The sequence below is a fragment of the Mobula birostris genome, chromosome 16 (assembly GCF_030028105.1).
Source record: "Mobula birostris isolate sMobBir1 chromosome 16, sMobBir1.hap1, whole genome shotgun sequence".
Lineage (NCBI taxonomy): Eukaryota > Metazoa > Chordata > Chondrichthyes > Myliobatiformes > Myliobatidae > Mobula > Mobula birostris.
In genome coordinates this window covers 31,225,462-31,245,248 of record NC_092385.1, presented here as the reverse complement: position 1 = coordinate 31,245,248, position 19,787 = coordinate 31,225,462, and the positions used below count along the sequence as shown (strand labels likewise).

Below are 19,787 nucleotides of genomic sequence, written 5' to 3'. Positions count from 1 at the left end.
TGATTGCTGGCTGCATTATCTTTCTAGATTTTGTTAGACATAGTCCCTGAAGTCATCCCAGAGCAGATCTGGTGTGAGCATAAAGTGCATTAAATCTTGAGCTGCCTGACTCTAATTGCAGATAAGTGCACAGCTTTTGACTTTCTACAGTAGCTATTTGTCTGTTGCTGAGTGAAACTGCTAAATTAGTGCTAATTTATAAATTAATTATGCAACAAATAATTTACTATGAGAATCCCCACCAGGCAAGGGAATTAAATTTAATGTCCTTAAATTAAACATAGATTTGAATCCAGTTCGTAGGAGCTGAAATAATAAAAGACCTTAGTGACAGACTGGCAGAACTGGAAAGAATATACATATTGATTGCATGAAGTTGCTGTCAGAATTGTACTGGAGTGGTTCCTTCTCATTGAATGAACTTTAATATATTGACTAGAAAAGGCTGCAGCATAAGCTATGACCATGAAGGGCATGAACAGAGATCTCTAGATGACCAGGAAATAAAAGCAGAAAGATAGTATTAAATTTATGTGAAAATAAAGTATCATCCATATATCTAACCTGCCAAGCTGTAAGTATCTTCTGATCTTCTTAATAATATACATTTTATTTTCCTTTTATTTTTGCAGAATATTATCAATTCTTTAAGCAACTAAACAGCGAACTTAGAAATAACTAAAATGGCTTGTAACACTCTCAAATGGGAGACTGAAATTTTAATAAATTCTTGGCATGATGAAGTTGAATGGTTTGTAATATGGATTGATTTGGTAACACAATCTTTGCCTAATTTAAAAGTTCCTGCAACAGTAATAAGTATCAGCAAGCTGGGGTAGAGGCAGGAACCATAGAGGCATGAGGCACAATGGAAGCCTTCATTGCTAATATCCTGGGATATCATTCGTTCTTAAATTCAGCTTGTTACTTGGTTTAATGCCTGCCACTTAACCAATGGGATAATGTTTCTAAGATTTATCTATGAATGCCTGTTAATACAGGACCGAGAAAAATAAGCCCCTGCTGATATTCAGTTGAGTGTCACATCAACTGCTTTTTATTGCCCTTGTCATTCTCCACCAGCTAACTTTGATGTGGATGTAAAGTTGCTGGTTCCTAACTTAACGACTCATTTTAAGTATCATGTGGTAACATGATCTTTTTCCTACTTGTAGATCCTCCCCCCAAAACTTGCTTCCTTTTCAAATTAACCTGCAAATAACTAAAACAGAATAGCTTTCATCACCCCCATCTACAGGCAGAAAGGGGAAAGGGAGGACATTAGAAACTGGAGACCCATCTCTCTCCTGAATGTGGACTACAAGATCCTGTCCAAGGCTATCGCCAACAGGGTCAAGTCTTCTCTGGGACAGGTGATCCACCTGGACCAAACCTGTGCTGTACCAGGCAGGAAGATCTCAGACAGCCTCGCGCTACTGAGGGACACCATCGCCTACGTGCAGGACAGGGGGTTGAACGCCTGCCTGGTCAGCTTGGACGAGGAGAAAGCCTTCGACAGGATATCACACACGTACTTGGTGGACGTGCTCTCCAAAATGGGATTTGGGGAGGGAATCCGGAATTGGATCAGACTGCTCTACACAGACATCCGTAGTGCAGTCCAGGTCAACGGGTGGGAAACAGACAGCTTCCCCATCAGGTCTGGAGTCAGGCAGGGCTGTCCCCTCTACCCTGTCTTGTTTGTCTGATGCATAGAACCCTTTGTGGAAGCCATCAGGAGGGATGAGGGCATAAGAGGGGTGACGCTGCCAGGCAGTGGAGGGACCCAAATGAAAACCTCCCTGTACATAGACGACGTCACCGTCTTCTGCTCTGATCCGAGGTCAGTTCGCAGGTTGATTGGCATCTGCGAATAGTTCTAGCTAGCGTCGGGGGCCAGGGTCAACCGCACAAAGAGCGAAGCCATGCTCTTCGGCAACTAGCCCGACCGATCCAGTGTCCCCCTTCACCATCAGGTCTGATCACGTGAAGGTGTTGGGGATCTGGTTCGGAGGGGCCGAGGCGTGCAACAAGAACTGGCAGGAGCGGACTGCTAAGGTGAAACAGAAACTGGGACTGTGGGGAGGGTGCTCCCTGTCGATAACGGGCAAGAACCTGGTCATCAGGTGTGAGGTACTCTCAGGGCTGCTGTACTTGGCGCAGGTGTGGCCCATCCCCCACTCCTACAACTCGGAAATCACCCGAGCTGTCTTCAGATTCGTCTGGGGATCCAAGATGGAGTGGGTGAGACGGACTGCCAGGCACAAGTCCCTGGACAACGGGGGCAAGAACGTCCCCAATGTCGCCCTCACCCTGATGGCCAGCTTCGTATGTGGCTGCATCAGGTTGTGTGTAGAACCCAGGTATGTGGGCACCAAGTACCACTATGTGTCCAGGTTCTACCTGTCGCCCTGGCTACAAAGGATGGGTCTGGCCCCACTCCCGCGCAATGCCCCAGTCAGCTGGTCGTTGCTGGCATACCTGTCCTATGTAGAAAAGTTCTTCCAGGAGAACGCCTTTGACCACAGGGCCATCAGGCAGTGGTCGGCACGTAATGTCCTGCAGGCACTGCAGGAGAAGGACGTGATGGACACAGTGGGGTGGTTCCCTGAGCAGACTGTCCAGTTCATCTGGCAAAATGCCTCATCACCGGAGCTCACCAACAGGCACCAAGACCTCGCCTGGCTGGTGGTGAGAGGGGCCCTCCCAGTCAGAGCCCTCCTGTACGCCCGGAACGTCTCCTCCACACCCCACTGCCCACGGGAGGACTGCAGTGAGGAGGAATCTGTGACCCACCTCTTTGCACACGGTCAGTTCGCAAAGAGGGTGTGGAAGAGGATGGACGAGCTAGTGTCACGTTTCATCCCCAGCAGCTGCGTAACAGAGGACTATCTGATCTACGGGCTGTTCCCGGGGACGCACACGGAGACCAACATCCGTGCTGCTGGCAGATCATCAACTCGGTGAAAGACGCTCTTTGGTCGGCCCGAAACTTGATGATCTACCAGCACATGGAGATGTCCGTGGGAGAATGCTGCCGACTGGCACATTCTCAGCTGCAGGAGTACGTGCTGAGGGACGCACTGAAACTCGGTGCAGGAACCGCAAGGGCCTGGTGGGGAAGGACCACAGTATAGGTTTCTCCACCCGTGGGAGTGGGAGGGGTCGGGAGGTGGGGAGTATACCCCTCAACAAGGATGTGGTAAGGTGAACAACTGGAGTGCCACGTGGGTGGCCATAAGTATGGATAGGCACTGACTATAATGGAAACGTATGTAAAGGATGGAAAGTTATTGAATGGTTTATTGTATATAATTTTATTTTTGAATAAAGTATATTTTGAAATTAAAAAAACAATAGCTTTCTGCATTTCAGTCACAAAGTTTTGATGCTTTGCCTTATTATCCTTAATGCATTTGTACTATATGGAAACTTGATTAGGTAACTGTGAAAATATTGATCAAATCAATCCCATCAGTGAATTTTCATCTTTTAAAGCAATTTGTTCTTTTAATTATCAGAATAAAGTTGTGAAATAGAACTCATTTTATTGTTGAGTTTGCTGCTTAGTATAACCCAGGGAAAAATAGATGAAAATTAGATAGACTATATTAATGCCATCACCAATATCTGTGCAACAATCTATATTTGACAACCGTTTCAGCTCAACTTGCCTTTTGCTCCTGAAATCCTTTACAAAAGGTGGCTTCCTTTGTTCTGTGCAAATTGGAGATAATCTAACATCTCCAGTGGATCAATTTAAGATACATTAAATGCAATGAAGATTATAATCTTAGGCCTCATTTCAGAACATTCCAGGTCATGAATGGGAAATGAATTAAAATCTTCAGACAGGGCAACAAATACCCCTGTGTGCTTGGGTATTTTAGACATGAATTTAACCATGGCTGGTTGAATTACAGCTGCTTCTCTGCAAATAAACCAATTAAATGTAAAGGGATTATGTGAAGGCATCCATGTGACTTTAAGGAATGAAATTGGAATTTGTGCAAGTAACAATATTAGCAGTGATGTGCTATAAAGTACTGTTAATGAGGCAATTGCAATTGTCATTTGAAAAGATTTAACTACAACTGTATGTAAAACAAAATCTGTGAATTTGTAACATTGAAGCTGTGGCTGTCCACTAGGCCTTTTGGCCATGTATGTAGTAGATTACTAAATACATTGTTTGCTATTTAAAAATCCGAAAGAAAAAAAATGCTCATTTTTTTGTATTTCTATGTCATCTGAAAATACAGATTTTGAGATTAAAGTCCATGTACAAGATGACATAGAAATACTAAACCTGACCATTATCCCCCAAATTCCATTCTGTGATAATTCATGACTATGGTATTAGATGAGGTAGAAATTTGTGAAGGAAAATGTCAATTTCCTGCAAGATGTTCTTTTCATTGCTCTTGTTTTCGATTCAAATCAGTTTTTTTTACTTTTTACTCTGCTTTTCTTGTGTTATGTTACTTAAATGGAACAGGCATCCTGACTTCAATCCTGAATCTCACAATCAATTTTGATTTTTTTTCTCCACGTAACTTTTCTAAACCAGAAGTGGGAACTTGAGATTAGTATAAAATTTGACAGTTACAGACCAGATACTTGCATCTGTATATTTCTTCACTGGGGCTCTGGGCAACCTTTTCCACTGGAGAGTCATCTAAGGGAGAACAGAATCCACAAGTGAGAAAACTGTTAAGGAAATCTGTGCTCATATATGTCATTTTTGCTTAGTCTGCCTGGTTTTAGGTGCACAAACCTTTAATTTTATTTTTGCTTAAGTATGTAGAATTGTCACTGTTAAAGCCAATTTGGCTGGATAACTAGATTGTGGTAATACCCTGGGTTTTGTTGTCAACGTAAACGAAAGGCTGCTCATTACATACTTATCCATGCTTTGTGATCACTGGAACAAGGAGTAATTAGAAACTTCTATCAGCCTAAAAGCCTCTTAGGCAGATTTGGAACCTGTGTTAACAAAGCGTGCAACCAGACATCCCCTTAACAAATCCAAATTTTAAATTTCTCACTGAGACATTGTAAGTCTCCGTTAGAAGAGTAAATTTGGTGACAATTCAAAAAAGGAAAATTAAGTTATGATGTTTTTAGGAGACAAAAACATCAAAGAGATAACACCAAGCATTGAAATCATTAAATTCCAACTTCTGAGAGTATCCAACAATAACAATTAAAATCTTAAAGGGAATTTAAAACTTCATCAAAATTAAAATTCAATTCGAGAGGTTGTTGGGCCATCCTTAAGATTTACCAAGGTAGTAAAACTGCAACGGCAATAGAACAGAGGTGCCCTTTTTGTTTTTGGCAAATTTATTAAGAATTCATTATGTTAGTGTCACAACATCAATCCTTTCCTAGTGTTGAAATGTCAAGAGCCTCTGTGGAATATTAGTTGTGCAATTTCCAAGCAAGATGCTACTCTCACATGTAACATTAAATGAAAAATATACTATGGTTATTTATTAATTCAGATCCTGAAACAGTTATTTTTCACTACTGAACATGTCTGAAATGTAATTTTCAAAGGTGCTAAGGCCAGGTGCGCTTCTTTCCAGAGATATCCTTGGAAATGTTGTGCAGGTCAATCTCTGTGCATTAAAAAATGAAGTAAAATGTTTTCATTTATATGTATCTGATGTGATGACAAATAGAGGCTCCAAATTGTCTAGTGAAATAACATTGTACTTCCCTGTTGGCTAGTGACAAGATATTAATTTCCTTTTGTGAATAATGCTTTGTCCATGCATTGATCAAAATATTTACGACATTGATATGGTTATTTTAAATGTAGCCATGAATCATTTTAAAAAAAGAGGAAGCTAAGCAGAGTGCTGACAGCACGGCCTGGTTGAGGAACAGGAAATGTGATATGAGCTACTTGCACTTTCTTTTCATTTGGACTTGATCCAGTGATGATGTATATGACTGAAATGAAAGCTGGAAAATAATTAAATAGGTTAATTCATTGAGGCAATAAAATTAAGAGGTAATAAGTCTCTTTGCAAATGAAGTCAGCACTATGATGCTGAGGGGGAAATTTAGAAGTATAGTTAGAGTTGATTTGAACTCTTCTTACAATACAGTCACCCATCCAATCAAGTTAATATGAGAGTGGATTTTCTAGTCCATCAGACAGACTCTGTCTTGTCAGTCAAAATGAGCAATGTATTATCTCTATATTGTAGAGCTAAAAGTCTACTTTACCATGCTATAGAAAAATAAAACTAAATAAAAATTTGGACAACTTTCACAATTATAATGATGAATTCATTAAATAAGCTTCTGTTCCTATTGTATGCTGTCTTCAAAGTTTAGTTAAACTTTTGAAATTTTTGATGGACAGAGATCATATACAATTTGGTGGGAATTGTTTCTCCTCTGTGAATTAGACATGAAGTCCAATAAATGTGATCATACCTTACCAGTTTCTCTGGTTCTAAATAGGCACAAAAGGATTAAATCTGGCAGTAGGAGGGGCACACTTGTTATATGTTGGACATGTTTGTGTGGTTCACTTTGCTTGAGACTATACCATTGCCATCCAGGGTGCATAAAAGATCTAGTTGAATCAACATCTAAGGAATTAAGATTAGGATTATTGTTTGGCCATCGTGATCCAACACTTGACTCAACTAGTAGATCACTTCTCGCTCATTGGCAGGAGTGATCAGAATTCGATTTATTGTCATTGATTTATACGACATGAAATTTGTTGTTTTATGATGACAGAGCAGTCAAAGTTATAAAGTTAATAAAAATTATTATAAGTGATTACTTCAGTGCAATTTAAAGGGTTAATCCATTACTGAAAGATGAGTAACACACACAAGATGCCAGAGGAACAGCAGGCCAGCATGGCATGAAATTTATTTCTCCCTCCTGCCTTTCCTTTACGGCATGACCCAACAAGTCCACACGGTATGGAAAAGAGTACAGTCGCCGTTTCAGGCCAAGACCCTTCGGCAAGACTGGAGAAAAATGCTGAGGAGTAGATTTAAAAAGTGGGGGGAGTGGAGAGAGAAACACGTGGTGATCGGTGAACCCTGGAGGGGGAGGGGTGAATAAAGAGCTGGGAAGTTGGTTGGTGAAAGAGATACAGGGTTGGAGAAGCCCTATGAATGGCCACCCATTTTAATTCTGTTTCCCATTCCCATTCCGAAATGTCTATCCATGGCCTCCTCTACTGTCGCGATGGGGCCAACTCATGCTCAGGTTGGAGGAACAACACCTTATATTCCATCTGGGTAGCCTCCAGCCTGATGGCATGAATATCGATTTCTTGAACTTCCAATACTGGCCCCCCTCCCCCAACTTGACCATTATCCATCCCCCTTTCCCTCTCTCACCTTATCTTCTTACCTGCCCATTGCCTCCCTCTGGTGCTCCTCCCTCCTTTTCTTTCTTCCATGGTCTTCTGTCCTCTCTTATCAGACTCCCCCTTCTCCAGCCTTGTATCTCTTTCATCAATCATCTTCCCAGCACTTTACTTCACCCCTCCCCTGCCCGGTTTCACCTATCACCTTGTGTTTCTCCCTCCTCTCCCCCCACCTTGGAACTCGACTCCTCATCCTTTTCTCTCCAGTCCTGCTGAAGGGTCTTGGCCCAAAGCATTGACTGTACTCTTTTTTCATAGATGCTGCCTGAGTTCCTCCAGCATTTTATGTGTGTTGCTTAGATTTCTAGCATCTGCAGATATTCTCTTTCTTGGGACTGGAAGATGAATCACTCTTTGTCCTTTGAGGCTATTGGTCAATTTCTGGTTGCTATTCACAGTGTTGTTTCACTGAGGTTACTTAATTTTAATACTGTTGCATTATTTGTGGCTGTCTTCCATGTGTTTCTGTAAAGCATCTGGTTTCTGAAAAGCACTTGGTTGTCTGGTGAGGCTGCCTTTGATGCTTGAGGAACAGGTGAGCAGCAGAGAAAATAATGAAGTGCAGATCATGAGGGAGTCAAGACAGTGAAGAGCAAGAAGCTCGGGTTGCTATGCTATATGTTACATTCAGGGAGCATTTCAATAGATATGGGAATTACTTCAAGAGGACGAAATATAAAAGCAAAGATGTAATGTTGAAACTTCATAAAACACTGGTGAGACCTCACTTGGAGTGCTGCGAGCAGTTTTGGGCCCCTTACCTTAGAAAGGGTGAGCTGAAGCTGGAGAGGGGTTCAAAAGACGTTGATGAAACTGATTACAGGATTGAATGGCTTGTCATATGAAGACTGTTTGATGGCTCTGGGCCTGTATTCTCTAAAATTCAAAAGAATGAGGTGTGACCTCATTGAAATTTATAAGATGGTGAAAAGTCTTGATAGAGTGGATGTGGAGATGTTGTTTTCTATGGTGGGAGAGTCTAAGATCAGAGGACATACCTCAGAATAGAGGGACGTCCTTTTAGAACAGAGATGAGGACGAATTTCTTTCGCCAGAGAGTGATGAATCTATGGAATTCTTAGCCACCAGCAGCTGTGGAGGCCAAGTCTTTATTGTTAGTTAAGGCAGAGGTTGATAGATTCTTGATTGGTCAGGGCATGAAGGGATATGGGGAGAAGGTGGGAGATTGGAGCAGGAGAGGGAAATTGGATCAGCCATGATGAAATGGTGGAGCAGACTCAATGGGCCAAATGACCTAATTCTCCTCCTATATCTTATGGTCTTATTATCATTAATAAGGTTATAATCACATTGCACCACCAAGTATTGTGATAAAATGAATCAAGCACTAAGATAACTAGTGGTTATCAAAGCTATGGGTCCCTTAATCTTTATAAGTTCCTTTCAAGTAGCAGATGGTTACATTGGTAACATATCCACTGATATCCACTGCGGTTTCAGTGAGGTCTCTTAAGACTAAATCTGAAGGAAAACACACACTCAAAATTCTGGAGGACCATATGAGGGCCTTGGCCCAAAATGTTGTCTATTTATTCCCTCCATAGCTGCTTCCTGATTTGCTAAGTTCCTCCATAATTTTGTGTGTGCTGCTCAAAATTTCCAGCACCTGTAGAATCTCTTGTGTTTATGATCTAGAGGGAAATCTACTTTTCTTTTTTCTTAGAAACATGATGCAAAATAGGATAGTAGTTGGCTCTGCCTGTGTGTCAGGCCTTCCTGTGAGTGCATACCTGACATGGACTGCATTAACACTGGTGTGCACTTCACCATACCAGGCTAACAGCTTTGTCAGTTGAAAGGATTCTACATTTTCAATGTGTACCCTGGTTTGCATCTACAAGAAGCACACCATGTAAATCCATGCCCAGTTTCCACATTCAACAAGCACCAGTCTTCTATGATACCTTAATAGCTACTGGGCAGTCAGTCTGCAGCTGAGCTATTGGTTGATAAGGAGGAGCTTTACGAAGCAGAGAAGGAGTGGATGAGGCATAAATCCCACCATGTCCATTTAATAGAGCTTCCAGACAGTAGTTACTATTGACCTGAACTTCAACGTATTCACTCTCCTATACAGTCCATCCTCAAAACAACTACAGTCCCACAATTATTACTACCAACCTTGCTAATACTAACCCATTGATTCCATCAGTCTAAGCTTAGTTCATTAAGCAGACCAAATGACAGATATAGAAGAACAAATTCTTAAAACCAGAACAAAAGAAATTAAATTTATCAATATCATCTTCATCTGAATTAACAAAATTTATCATTTCTAAATATACCAACCTTCATAATTGTCCTTTATAATTGCCTATCTTCTTTCATGCTTATTTTAAGTTTTTTCCCTATTTGGGAGATGGTACTAATTTTTTTTTTGGTGATACAGTACTTTAATAGTTTCGAAGGATGACTTCAAGCTGCTATAGGCCTTGGGAGCCCAGCTGCATACTGCAGCATTATAACTATTGACCATAACACAAGAGTAATGGAAGAATGGGAGGCAGAGGTTTATGCTCAACAGACAGGTCTTTATCTATCACAGAGGCACCCATTGTTACTATTCAAGGTGAGAGTGAGCTGGAGGTGATAAGGTCGTAGATTGTGTAGGAGTCAAAGGCCTGATGCTTCTCAGTGGGGTTCAGGTTCGGGGGTAAGTATGAGGAGGTGATATTAGAGGAAATATATGTGACATTTGTACAAATTATGCGGTTCTCATATACTTGGGATAAATACTAGATATACATTCCAAGATCTGGCTATTGAACTATTACTGGTTTGAAACTTTTCATCAAAAAATTATCTTTTTTGACAAAGGAGCTCAGCTACTTGTTCCCTATTTTCAAGATCACAAAGCAAGCTTGCAAGAGATTTCTTAGCTTGGCTGTAGCAATGTAAATAGGGATAAACCCACCCTGGAATTCCAATCATGCCAAGCATATACCTGTCTGTGTTCCTCCAGGCAGACAGTCAGTCTATTCCCTGTACAGCTAGATGGCAGGACTAGAATGCTTCATATCTAACACCATTTAAAGGCAGCAGAAATATATAGAAATGCTGCCTGAAAGTAGAGAATGTGGTACATGGCTACACACATCTGTACATCCATCCCCACATAACAAATGGGTTCCAATGTATTTTTACAGACATCCATAAATTTATTTTGTCCATTAGTGGAAAATGCATAAAAGCACTCACTATGCCTAATAACACATTGGATTACAAGCCCCATATTGCCAACGAAGACATACAGCTGGCTTTTCACCAAAGGAAGGGCAAAACCTTGTTGAACCTATAAATCGTTAACCCTAAGGCTGGGAGTTTCTCAGAATTATTTGACCAATTTTCAGCTACCCATACAATACATAAATTCATCCACTGGTTTTGTTGCTACTCATTCATTGGGACCTAGTTACACATGTCTATAAAAGTCTTATTTGGGACCTATGTAATTTCACAGTCCTGACTTATTTCAGGATGAATTATTCAGTGCATTATAAATTAAGCAGTTAGCTGAATCTCCAGCAAAATGTGAAAAGATAGATTCCATCAGTGACACTAAACATTGCAAAGGTTTTAATTGTTGCAAAATGTCAAGTACATTTCCTGTTTTAACTGTTGAAAACAAATGGAAATGAACTGGAATTCTCCAACAATGTCTGAGAATGCATGACCTAACGTCAATCAGAGCTTTGCGCAAATTTATCATTTAAGTAATTTTGAATCTATTTATTGATAATTGAATACGCAAACTTGCAAACCAGATAGACATACATCTTTAAATATTTAAATATATTATAATGTTGTTGCAATGTATTTTAAAAAGTGATATAAAATAACTATAGAGTGCAGAGAGAGGTTGTCTATATAACTATAACTTTTGCATGGTTATTGAGTATTGCATGAAATATATTCGAGAAACCAGGAGCTTCAGAAGATGTGTTAAACCTTTAATAAAGACTATCTACAACATAAACTTATATTTGTTACCCTACCATTGCATCATTACATCACAATTACAAAGATTTGGTTGAGAGACGGACAGGATTGGTTGCTTGATATTCTGGTGTTTGATATTTCAGAAAAATTAGAGTAGTGGGGTGAGGTTAGTTACACTGTTAATCAGGATCAATATCACAGCTGCCCTCAGAGGGGACAAAATGGAGGGCTTAGCTACTGAGGCTTTATGGGTAGAATTCAAAACTGAGAAAGGTTCAATCACTCTGATGAGATTATAGCCACCTGGACGTTGAGAAGCAGATATGCAGGCTGATTAGGGAATGGTGTAAAAGCAACAGTTCAAAGTTCACAGTAAATTTATTATCCAAGGACATATTGTATATGTCACCATATCCTACCCTGAGATTCATTTTCTTGAGGGCATTCATATTAAATAGGAAGAAACACAATAGTATCAATGAAAAACCACACTCGACAGACAGACAAGCAACTGATGTTCAAAAGACAACAATCTGTGCAAGTACAAAAAGAAAAGAGAAAAAAAAGTAATAATAATAAATCAGCAATAAACATCAGGAACGCTGGTTCTAGAGTCCTTAAAAGTGAGCCCATAGGTTGTGGAATCAGTTCAGTGTCAGGGTGAGTGAAGTTAATCCCGCTGTGCAGTGGTCCATTGTTAAGAGTGTTCAGGCTTTGGTTTAAGAGGCTTAGGCAAGAATAGGCGGATGGTCCAAGTACAGTACTGTGCAAATGTCTTGGACTCGTGTATATATATATATATATCTAGTGTGCCTAATACTGTATTTGTCAACCTGGAGCGGAGAGCGTGTTTGTAAATCTGGCGGGAGCAAAGGATATTGCCAATGGTGAGGGTGGAGCGCTGCAGGAGGGGTGTGGTGGCACAGGTGGCAGAGATGGAGTACCAGGAATGGGGTGTGGTTTGGGTATAGACACACCCAGCCCTGAGACACCAGGCAAGTTAATTTGATTCTAAACAATTGGTTTATGATCATTACAGAATGTTTCACTAGTGCTTCCTGCTGCTTCCCCTCTCCCTTCCCCTTTTGTAACCATGGTTCCCCTCTTCTTTCCCCCTTCCCTCTCTCATCCACAACAGAGACCCATATCAAAATCAGGTTTATCATCACTCACATATGTCATTAAATTTGTTTTTTTTTGCAGCAGTATAGTGCAATACATAAAATTACTACAGTACTGTGCAAAAGTCTTAGGCATCCTAGCTATGTAATAATGGGTCCAAGGTTGGTGGTATGTTGTTTGAATGAGATGTGGGAAATCTGAGGGATCTACAGCCTCTTTGATAACTACATCTGCATGAGCTGCACCGAGCTGCAGCTCCTTAGAGACCATGTTAGAGAACTGGAGCTGCAGCTCGATGACCTTCAGCTCATATGGAAGAATGAAGAAATGATAGATGGGAGCTACAGGGAAACAATCACCCTTAAGTTGCTGGAGGCATGTAGCTGGATGACAGTCAGGAGAGAGAAAGGGAATAGGCGGCCAGTGCAGGGTACTCTTGTGGCTGTTCCCCTCAATAATAAGTATACTGCTTTGGATACTGTTGGAGAGGCAACCTACTGGAGGTTGTTATTATGGGTAACTTCAACTTCCTTAATGTAGACTTGGGAAATAGGGAGGAAGCAGAAAGAGCCTCTTGCTAGATATGGGGCAGGCGAGAGGAGTGAGTTGTAAGTCAGGAGCAGATGGGCAGTGACCTGGCTACAACTGCAGACCATCAACTGAAGAGTGTAGTGGTTAAAGGTCGAAACACTCTATGAAGGTTGGGCACCACCTGACGACATCTGCTCCTGGCCAAAGACTACGGTTACCTCATCAGGTAACTGCAGAGAGCAAGCAAGAAGTTTCAGGGCAGAATTTATTAGGTGCATCCACCTGGTTTCTTAAATCAGTATGTTGATACTTAACAGAGAAGGTGCAATACTGGATGTAATATTGGGAAATGAGCTTGGCTATGTGACTGGTCTTTCAATGGGAGAACAGTTATGTAGTGACTGACTACAACTTCATAAGCTTTAAGATAGCTATAGGGTAGAGTAAGTAGACCATAAGTCAAAGGAGCAGAAGTCGGCCATTCGGCCCATCGAGTCTGCTCCGCCATTTTATCATGAGCTGATCCATTCTCCCATTTAGTTCCACTCCCCCACCTTCTCACCATAACCTTTGATGCCCTGGCTACTCAGATACCTATCAATCTCTGCCTTAAATACACCCAATGACTTGGCCTCCACTGCTGCCCATGGCAACAAATTCCATAGATTCACCAGCCTCTGACAAAAAAAATTTCTTCGCATTTCTGTTCTGAATGGGCGCCCTTCAATCCTTAAGTCATGCCCTCTCGTACTCCCCCATCATGGGAAACAACTTTGCCACATCCACTCTGTCCATGCCTTTCAACATTCGAAATGTTTCTATGAGGTCTCCCCTCATTCTTCTAAACTCCAAGGAATACAGTCCAAGTGCGGACAAACGTTTCTCATATGTTAACCCTCTCATTCCCGGAATTATTCTAGTGAATCTTCTCTGTACCCTCTCCAACGTCAGCAACATCCTTTCTTAAATAAGGAGACCAAAACTGCCCACAGTACTCCAAGTGAGGTCTCACCAGCGCCTTATAGAGCCTCAACATCACATCCCTGCTCCTATACTCTATTCCTCTAGAAATGAATGTCAACATTGCATTCGCCGCCTTCACTACTGACTCAACCTGGAGGTTAACTTTAAGGGTATCCTGTGCGAGGATTCCCAAGTCCCGTTGCACCTCAGAACTTTGAATTCTTTCCCCATTTAGATAATAGTCTGCCCGTTTATTTTTTCTGCCAAAAAGTAGGGACATTGCCAGGAACATTAAACTGGAGAAGAGCAAATTATGAGAGTATTAGATAGCAACTAAGGAGTTTAAATTGAGAACATCTATTTTGGGCAAACGTATAATACTTATTGGTTCATTCCATTGACTGGCATCTTAAATATTCTGCCTTCTTAACCCTGTTTGGGTTTCTGGCATGTTAGTTATTTCTTGATCTGAAGAATATGTGGATTCCCAATTCAGTTCATTTGTACTCCATGTCCAACTCCGGAATAAGTTCTTCATACTTACGTTTTTCCATGTAATCATTTGGGTTGAATTATTCATATTTTCCTCCATGTAAATCAATGTTATCTTTCATTATTTCTGTAAATTGCACTATCACACATCTGTGCATTTTTCTTATTCGGTGGTATTGGACCTTTTCTCATTACTTTGCTTTTTCCCAATGAGTTGCAAGTGGGGACCTCATGTTTTTTCATCTGCTATCCCTCCATGAATATATGTCCCTCCATTGACTTAAATGCTTTCAAAGTTGGCGAAATCCTGTGGTGGGTGTGACGTTGTACAATACTCAAATAGGAAATTAGCTTGAGTTCTTTGTTAGTGTGAGTATAGTTGCATCATTGATGGCTAGATGGTTCGAGCATATTAATATATATTTAATCTGCTTCCTCTGCAAAAAAATTATAGTGATGCAAACATGATTTTGATTTGTTTTCCAGGTATGCTATAAGTTGCTGAAATCAATCCCAGCTTCTTGATTGCACATTGTGGGTGGTTACTGACATCCATTTAGAATTAGTGCAGATAAAGACTGGAAAGTCTCTTTGGGTAGAAATCACCGTGGGCCTGATGCTCTTCTTCTGCATTCTTCATAGAATATCTTCCAATACCTGACCAATATAGAGTAAAGTTTCCAAAATCCCCTATCCAACAAGTTGGAAAAACCAGTAGTCTGCTAACTGGGTGTTAAGTCTTGTGTGCTCTTTCACACACCAGAGTCCATAATGCCACACTCCTTTTCACGCACCAGGTCCTCATTTCTCGCCCTCGTTTTTATACCCTGGATCTCTGGTTCCCATATTCCCACACACCGGGACTCCATTTCCCACACTGTCTTTCATATACTGGATTTCCAGTTCCCACATTTTCTTTCATACTGCAGGGTTCCTGTTCCCTCACTCCCTTGATGTGACTGATAACAGCACTCACTCTATTGTTTCAGACACCAAATGCTTCACTGCCAATTGCTAAATCTGGTTTAAATGCCTAAGAATACTCAATCACAGAGTAAAGGGATCTGAGCAGAGCCTTTTGATTTCTTCACTTTAGCAATGGTATATGATTTATGCCAATGGTTAGATGGTGTTGGCTCTCTTTGTCCACGGTATATTGAGCATGTATATGTGATGCGTAACGTTGTGTGAGCATGGGCCAGGAAAGCTCACATTCTGAGAAATAACTTTCAAAAAGTAAACTTGGTATAACCACTTAAAGGGATAAAAGTCATGCAAAAATCTAATGTTTATCTTGCACAATATTTATTGAGCTGAGTAAACTGTGTGTATTCATTTTATGCTCTTGGTTATAAAAGATTTACAGTGCTTCTCAAAGGAATGTGACAGATCATGTCTTCCTGAGGTGAACCTCTGCTTTCTGCCCTACATATCGCATAGGCTTGATTGGTAATACAGAGTTAAACAACTGTACTTTGATTATAATGCTTAAAAACACTTGACTGCATCTAAGTAATTGCTTACTGATGTAGTCATTTAGTTTTGAGCTGCAGTTCAAAATGCTACGTTCAGATAAAGTAGCTTCTTGTCCAGAATTTTCCAATTTTCACTGTCCAAGTAAATAATAAATAATAAGTCTATTTTATTCATTATGCTCTGCTTTTTAAAATGTCAGTTGATTGATAGGGTCTAGATGAAAGAAGTGGAAATGAAATAATGAAAAAACTAACTCAGGAAATAGTGTAAATAATCACTTATGTGTGAAGTTGTGCAATAAGTTACTGGTTCACAGGCCATTATGGTTTCAAGGCATTCAGGCAAAAAGCTTTCAAATCCCACAGGCATTGTTAACTCTCTGTTCCCCGTTTTTTAATCAGGTAAAGCATCTGACTGAGGAATGGTGAAGAAGATAACAATTATATCTCAAAACTTAAACTATTAGCATCATACTCTGAATATGCTTACATAATACATGCTGGAAATAATTAGGGGACTTTTTTGCCTTTTATAGATAAACTTACTTTTTCTTTTCTCAGCTTTGGCTAACAGTCGAGGAGAATTCCTTTTAAATGGAGATTTTGTGGTGAGCATGTTTAAAAGGGAAATTAAAGTCAAAGGAGCTGTAATTGAATATAGTGGGTCAGATAATGGAGTGGAAAGAATCAACTGTACCGATCGGATTGAAGAAGAGCTAATAGTTCAGGTAACTTAATATGCATGTTTAACCTCTGCTCAAAATATTATTTCCTGTTGTAGATTTCCTTCCACAAAAGTTGATTAGTTTTTTTAATGTTGCACTTTTCATGTAAGGTTTTGTCCGTGGGAAATCTATACAATCCCGATGTGCGATATTCATTCAACATTCCAATTGAAGATAAGGCACAACGTTATTTTTGGGATCAGTTTGGTCCTTGGCAGGATTGCAACAGACTTTGCCAAGGTAAGATGCTCCATAATTCTCTTCAAAATATCTGTAAAGCAAACCAACATTCCTGCCCATTAGTAACTTATTTTGCTAATTAATAGTTTGAAATTGTGCTGATAAGATTTTTCTAAACGAGCTGTCATAAACAGTTATCATTGTAACCCTCAGGTCTGGCTAGCGGCTTAATCTAGGGGAAGACAGCCCCCGGCCTGGCCAAACTTAAGAAATCTTTTTTGGGTGGACGCTGCAAGATGTGTTCCCGTTACAAATCCGTGCCACAAAATAACAAACAGTACACAATATGCAATTTACCATTTGAGCTTTATAATTCTTAAATTGACTATATGGTTAGTAATGAAACAAAAAAGGAAAAGGGCCCCTTCTCATGAAACAGAAGCTCACGGTTCCATCACGGTGTCGCTGACCCTTGGAGCCTCGCTCATGTCCACTCCGTCTGGCGGTCTACCAACCCTCTCCATTTGCATCTTCTCTCTTTATCTCTTGCCTACAAACTACCACAAATCCCTTCTCTGAGTCTCACTAGAAAGAAACAACATGCCTCTCATTGGATGGCACACATTTCAAAGCCCCCGTTATCTCTAGTCATAACGCAAACATTACTGGTACAGAGAAACCATTACATTAGCAGTGAAACCTTACAGCACGTTACATCATTATTCTCTAACGTCAACTTGTGTTTAAACAGGTGAGAGGAAGAGAAGACCTATTTGTACCAGAGAAAGTGATCGGTTGGTTGTCTCTGATCAAAGATGCGATCAAATTCCCCGTCCAGCTCCAGTTACTGAATCATGCAATACAGAATGTGAAATACGGTACAAAATATTGATACTTTACATTTCCTGTTAAAACAGCTTAGCTTACAAAATTCACCATTTGCCTATTGTGCACACCTATCCAGATGTGTGCCACTAAAATGGCACAGGTACATAACCTATGATACAATCCTTATTGTTAGTGTCTATATGGTTGTACAGTTTCAAACTTCCCTTTATGATAGTTGCCTGGGCATTGACAACAATTGTCATCTATTTTCACACTCACAGCACTATCTCCAGGTTTCTCAAAACTCAGTTCTCTTCCCTCCCCCTATTGCCCCTGATGACATGATGAAAGGAGATTTTTATATCATACAGCGTAATTGTCCTGTGTTTTGTAATCTCCTATCGTTGAAAACTGCGTGGTCCCAGCACAATGTCCCTGAGGCATGTATAACCCATTTTTCACATGGGACTTTGAAATGTTTGGTTATCAATCCTGCACAAAGCAAGTAAAGGCCTTTGTGAAGAATTTAAATCATAAGGCCCTGCTGTAATATTCCTGTGCTGGTAGATCAATCAGCAGTAAATGCAGTATGGCAGAGTAAACTTCTTAAGGAAGAAATATCTGCATAATGTAGTATCTTTATAGATCTCTGGAGAACCCACAATTGTTCACAGCCAATTAAATGCTTTTGAATTAGTGACATTGACGTAATGTAAGAAATTTAACAGTCGATTTGCAATTAGCAAAACTGCAGCGGAGCAAGCACCGTATAGTCTACTTAGTGACGTTGGTTGTGAAAATAGGAATGTCCGGACAATCAGAGAAGCCACGTAGGTCTTAGTTTAAAGGATTTACCAGAAAGGTGGCACCTCAGAACTGTAATGAAGTAGCATGTGAGGTTTTGTGCTGAACCTCAACACACTTCAACACACAACCACAATTTAAAGTTGAGCTGCCTCTCAGCAGACTGTCCACTACTGAAAATAGCTTATATTTTCTGCACACTGTGCAGAGCCATAGGTTAACAGTATATAGCATGGGAATAGGTTCTTCAACCCTACTCATCTGTGCTGACTAAGGTGCCTACTCGAACTAGTCTCATTTTGCTTTGTTTGTCCCTTATCCAGCTAAACCTTTCAGACATTCATATGACTGTTCAAAAATCTTTTACGCGTTGTGATTGTTTTTGCCTCTGCACACTCATTTCATATACCCACCACCTTTTGTGTGAAAGGTAGTCTCTTGGATCATCTTTAAATCTTTCCCCTTTTACCTTTGCCAAGATGTGCCCTTTGCTTTTAGACTCCCTACCCTAGAGGAAAAGCCTGTCACCTTCCATTTCATTTATACCCCTCCGAATTTTAAAAACCTCCTTAGCCTCCTTTGCCCAGGGAGAACAGTTCCATCCTGTTCAGTCTTTCTTGATTGATAACTCAAACCCCTCCAGTCCTAGCCTTGTGAATCTTTCCTGCACTTTATCTAACTTAATCACGTCCTTCATACAGTATAACAACTGTGATAAATAAATACTCTAAGCAATTATTTTATCAGCTGCAAATGTACAAAAATAATAAGCAGGATACTGTTCAAAGAATGTCCAGCATATCATTTTACCCTAATGGTAATACATTCACTCCAAGCTAATTAATAAAATGCACTGCTTACTCTGGAACAGATGGCATATTGCTAGAAAAAGTGAATGTACAGCCCAGTGTGGGCCTGGCTATCGGAATTTGGACATCTACTGTGCAAAATATAGTAGATCAGATGGGAAGACAGAAAAAATAGATGAGAGGTACTGCAGCTATCAAGCAAAACCAGATAATAAGGAGGCATGCCGTGGTGATTGTAATGCAGGAGGATGGCAGTATTCATCATGGTCTGAGGTGAGTCATTTCCTAAAACACTCTTTTTGGAGAATATTGACAATATTTCTAATGAATAATTATGAGAAAAGAATCAATGACATATAGAAGCATAATTATTTTATAAAATTGTGCAAATTTTATAGAATTTTATAAGAAGGGTTCTAAGAATAAACCTAGCAATTATCAGCCTGTGAGTTTGACATCAGTGGTGGGTAAATTGATGGAAAGTATT

The 19,787-nt window shown here is 40.3% G+C and overlaps 1 protein-coding gene across 2 annotated transcripts in view; it reads left to right on the top strand.

Annotated features, from left to right (window-relative positions):
• The window catches only part of adamts9 (ADAM metallopeptidase with thrombospondin type 1 motif, 9), a 267,099-nt gene that overhangs the window by 83,305 nt on the left and 164,007 nt on the right, over positions 1 to 19,787 (top strand). For both annotated transcript variants that reach the window (XM_072280518.1, XM_072280519.1), the window contains exons 17-20: positions 16,516 to 16,682; positions 16,790 to 16,919; positions 17,611 to 17,737; positions 19,363 to 19,573. In XM_072280518.1, coding sequence (XP_072136619.1) covers positions 16,516 to 16,682; positions 16,790 to 16,919; positions 17,611 to 17,737; positions 19,363 to 19,573 — 635 coding nt within the window. The remainder of the gene's footprint in view (positions 1 to 16,515; positions 16,683 to 16,789; positions 16,920 to 17,610; positions 17,738 to 19,362; positions 19,574 to 19,787) is intronic.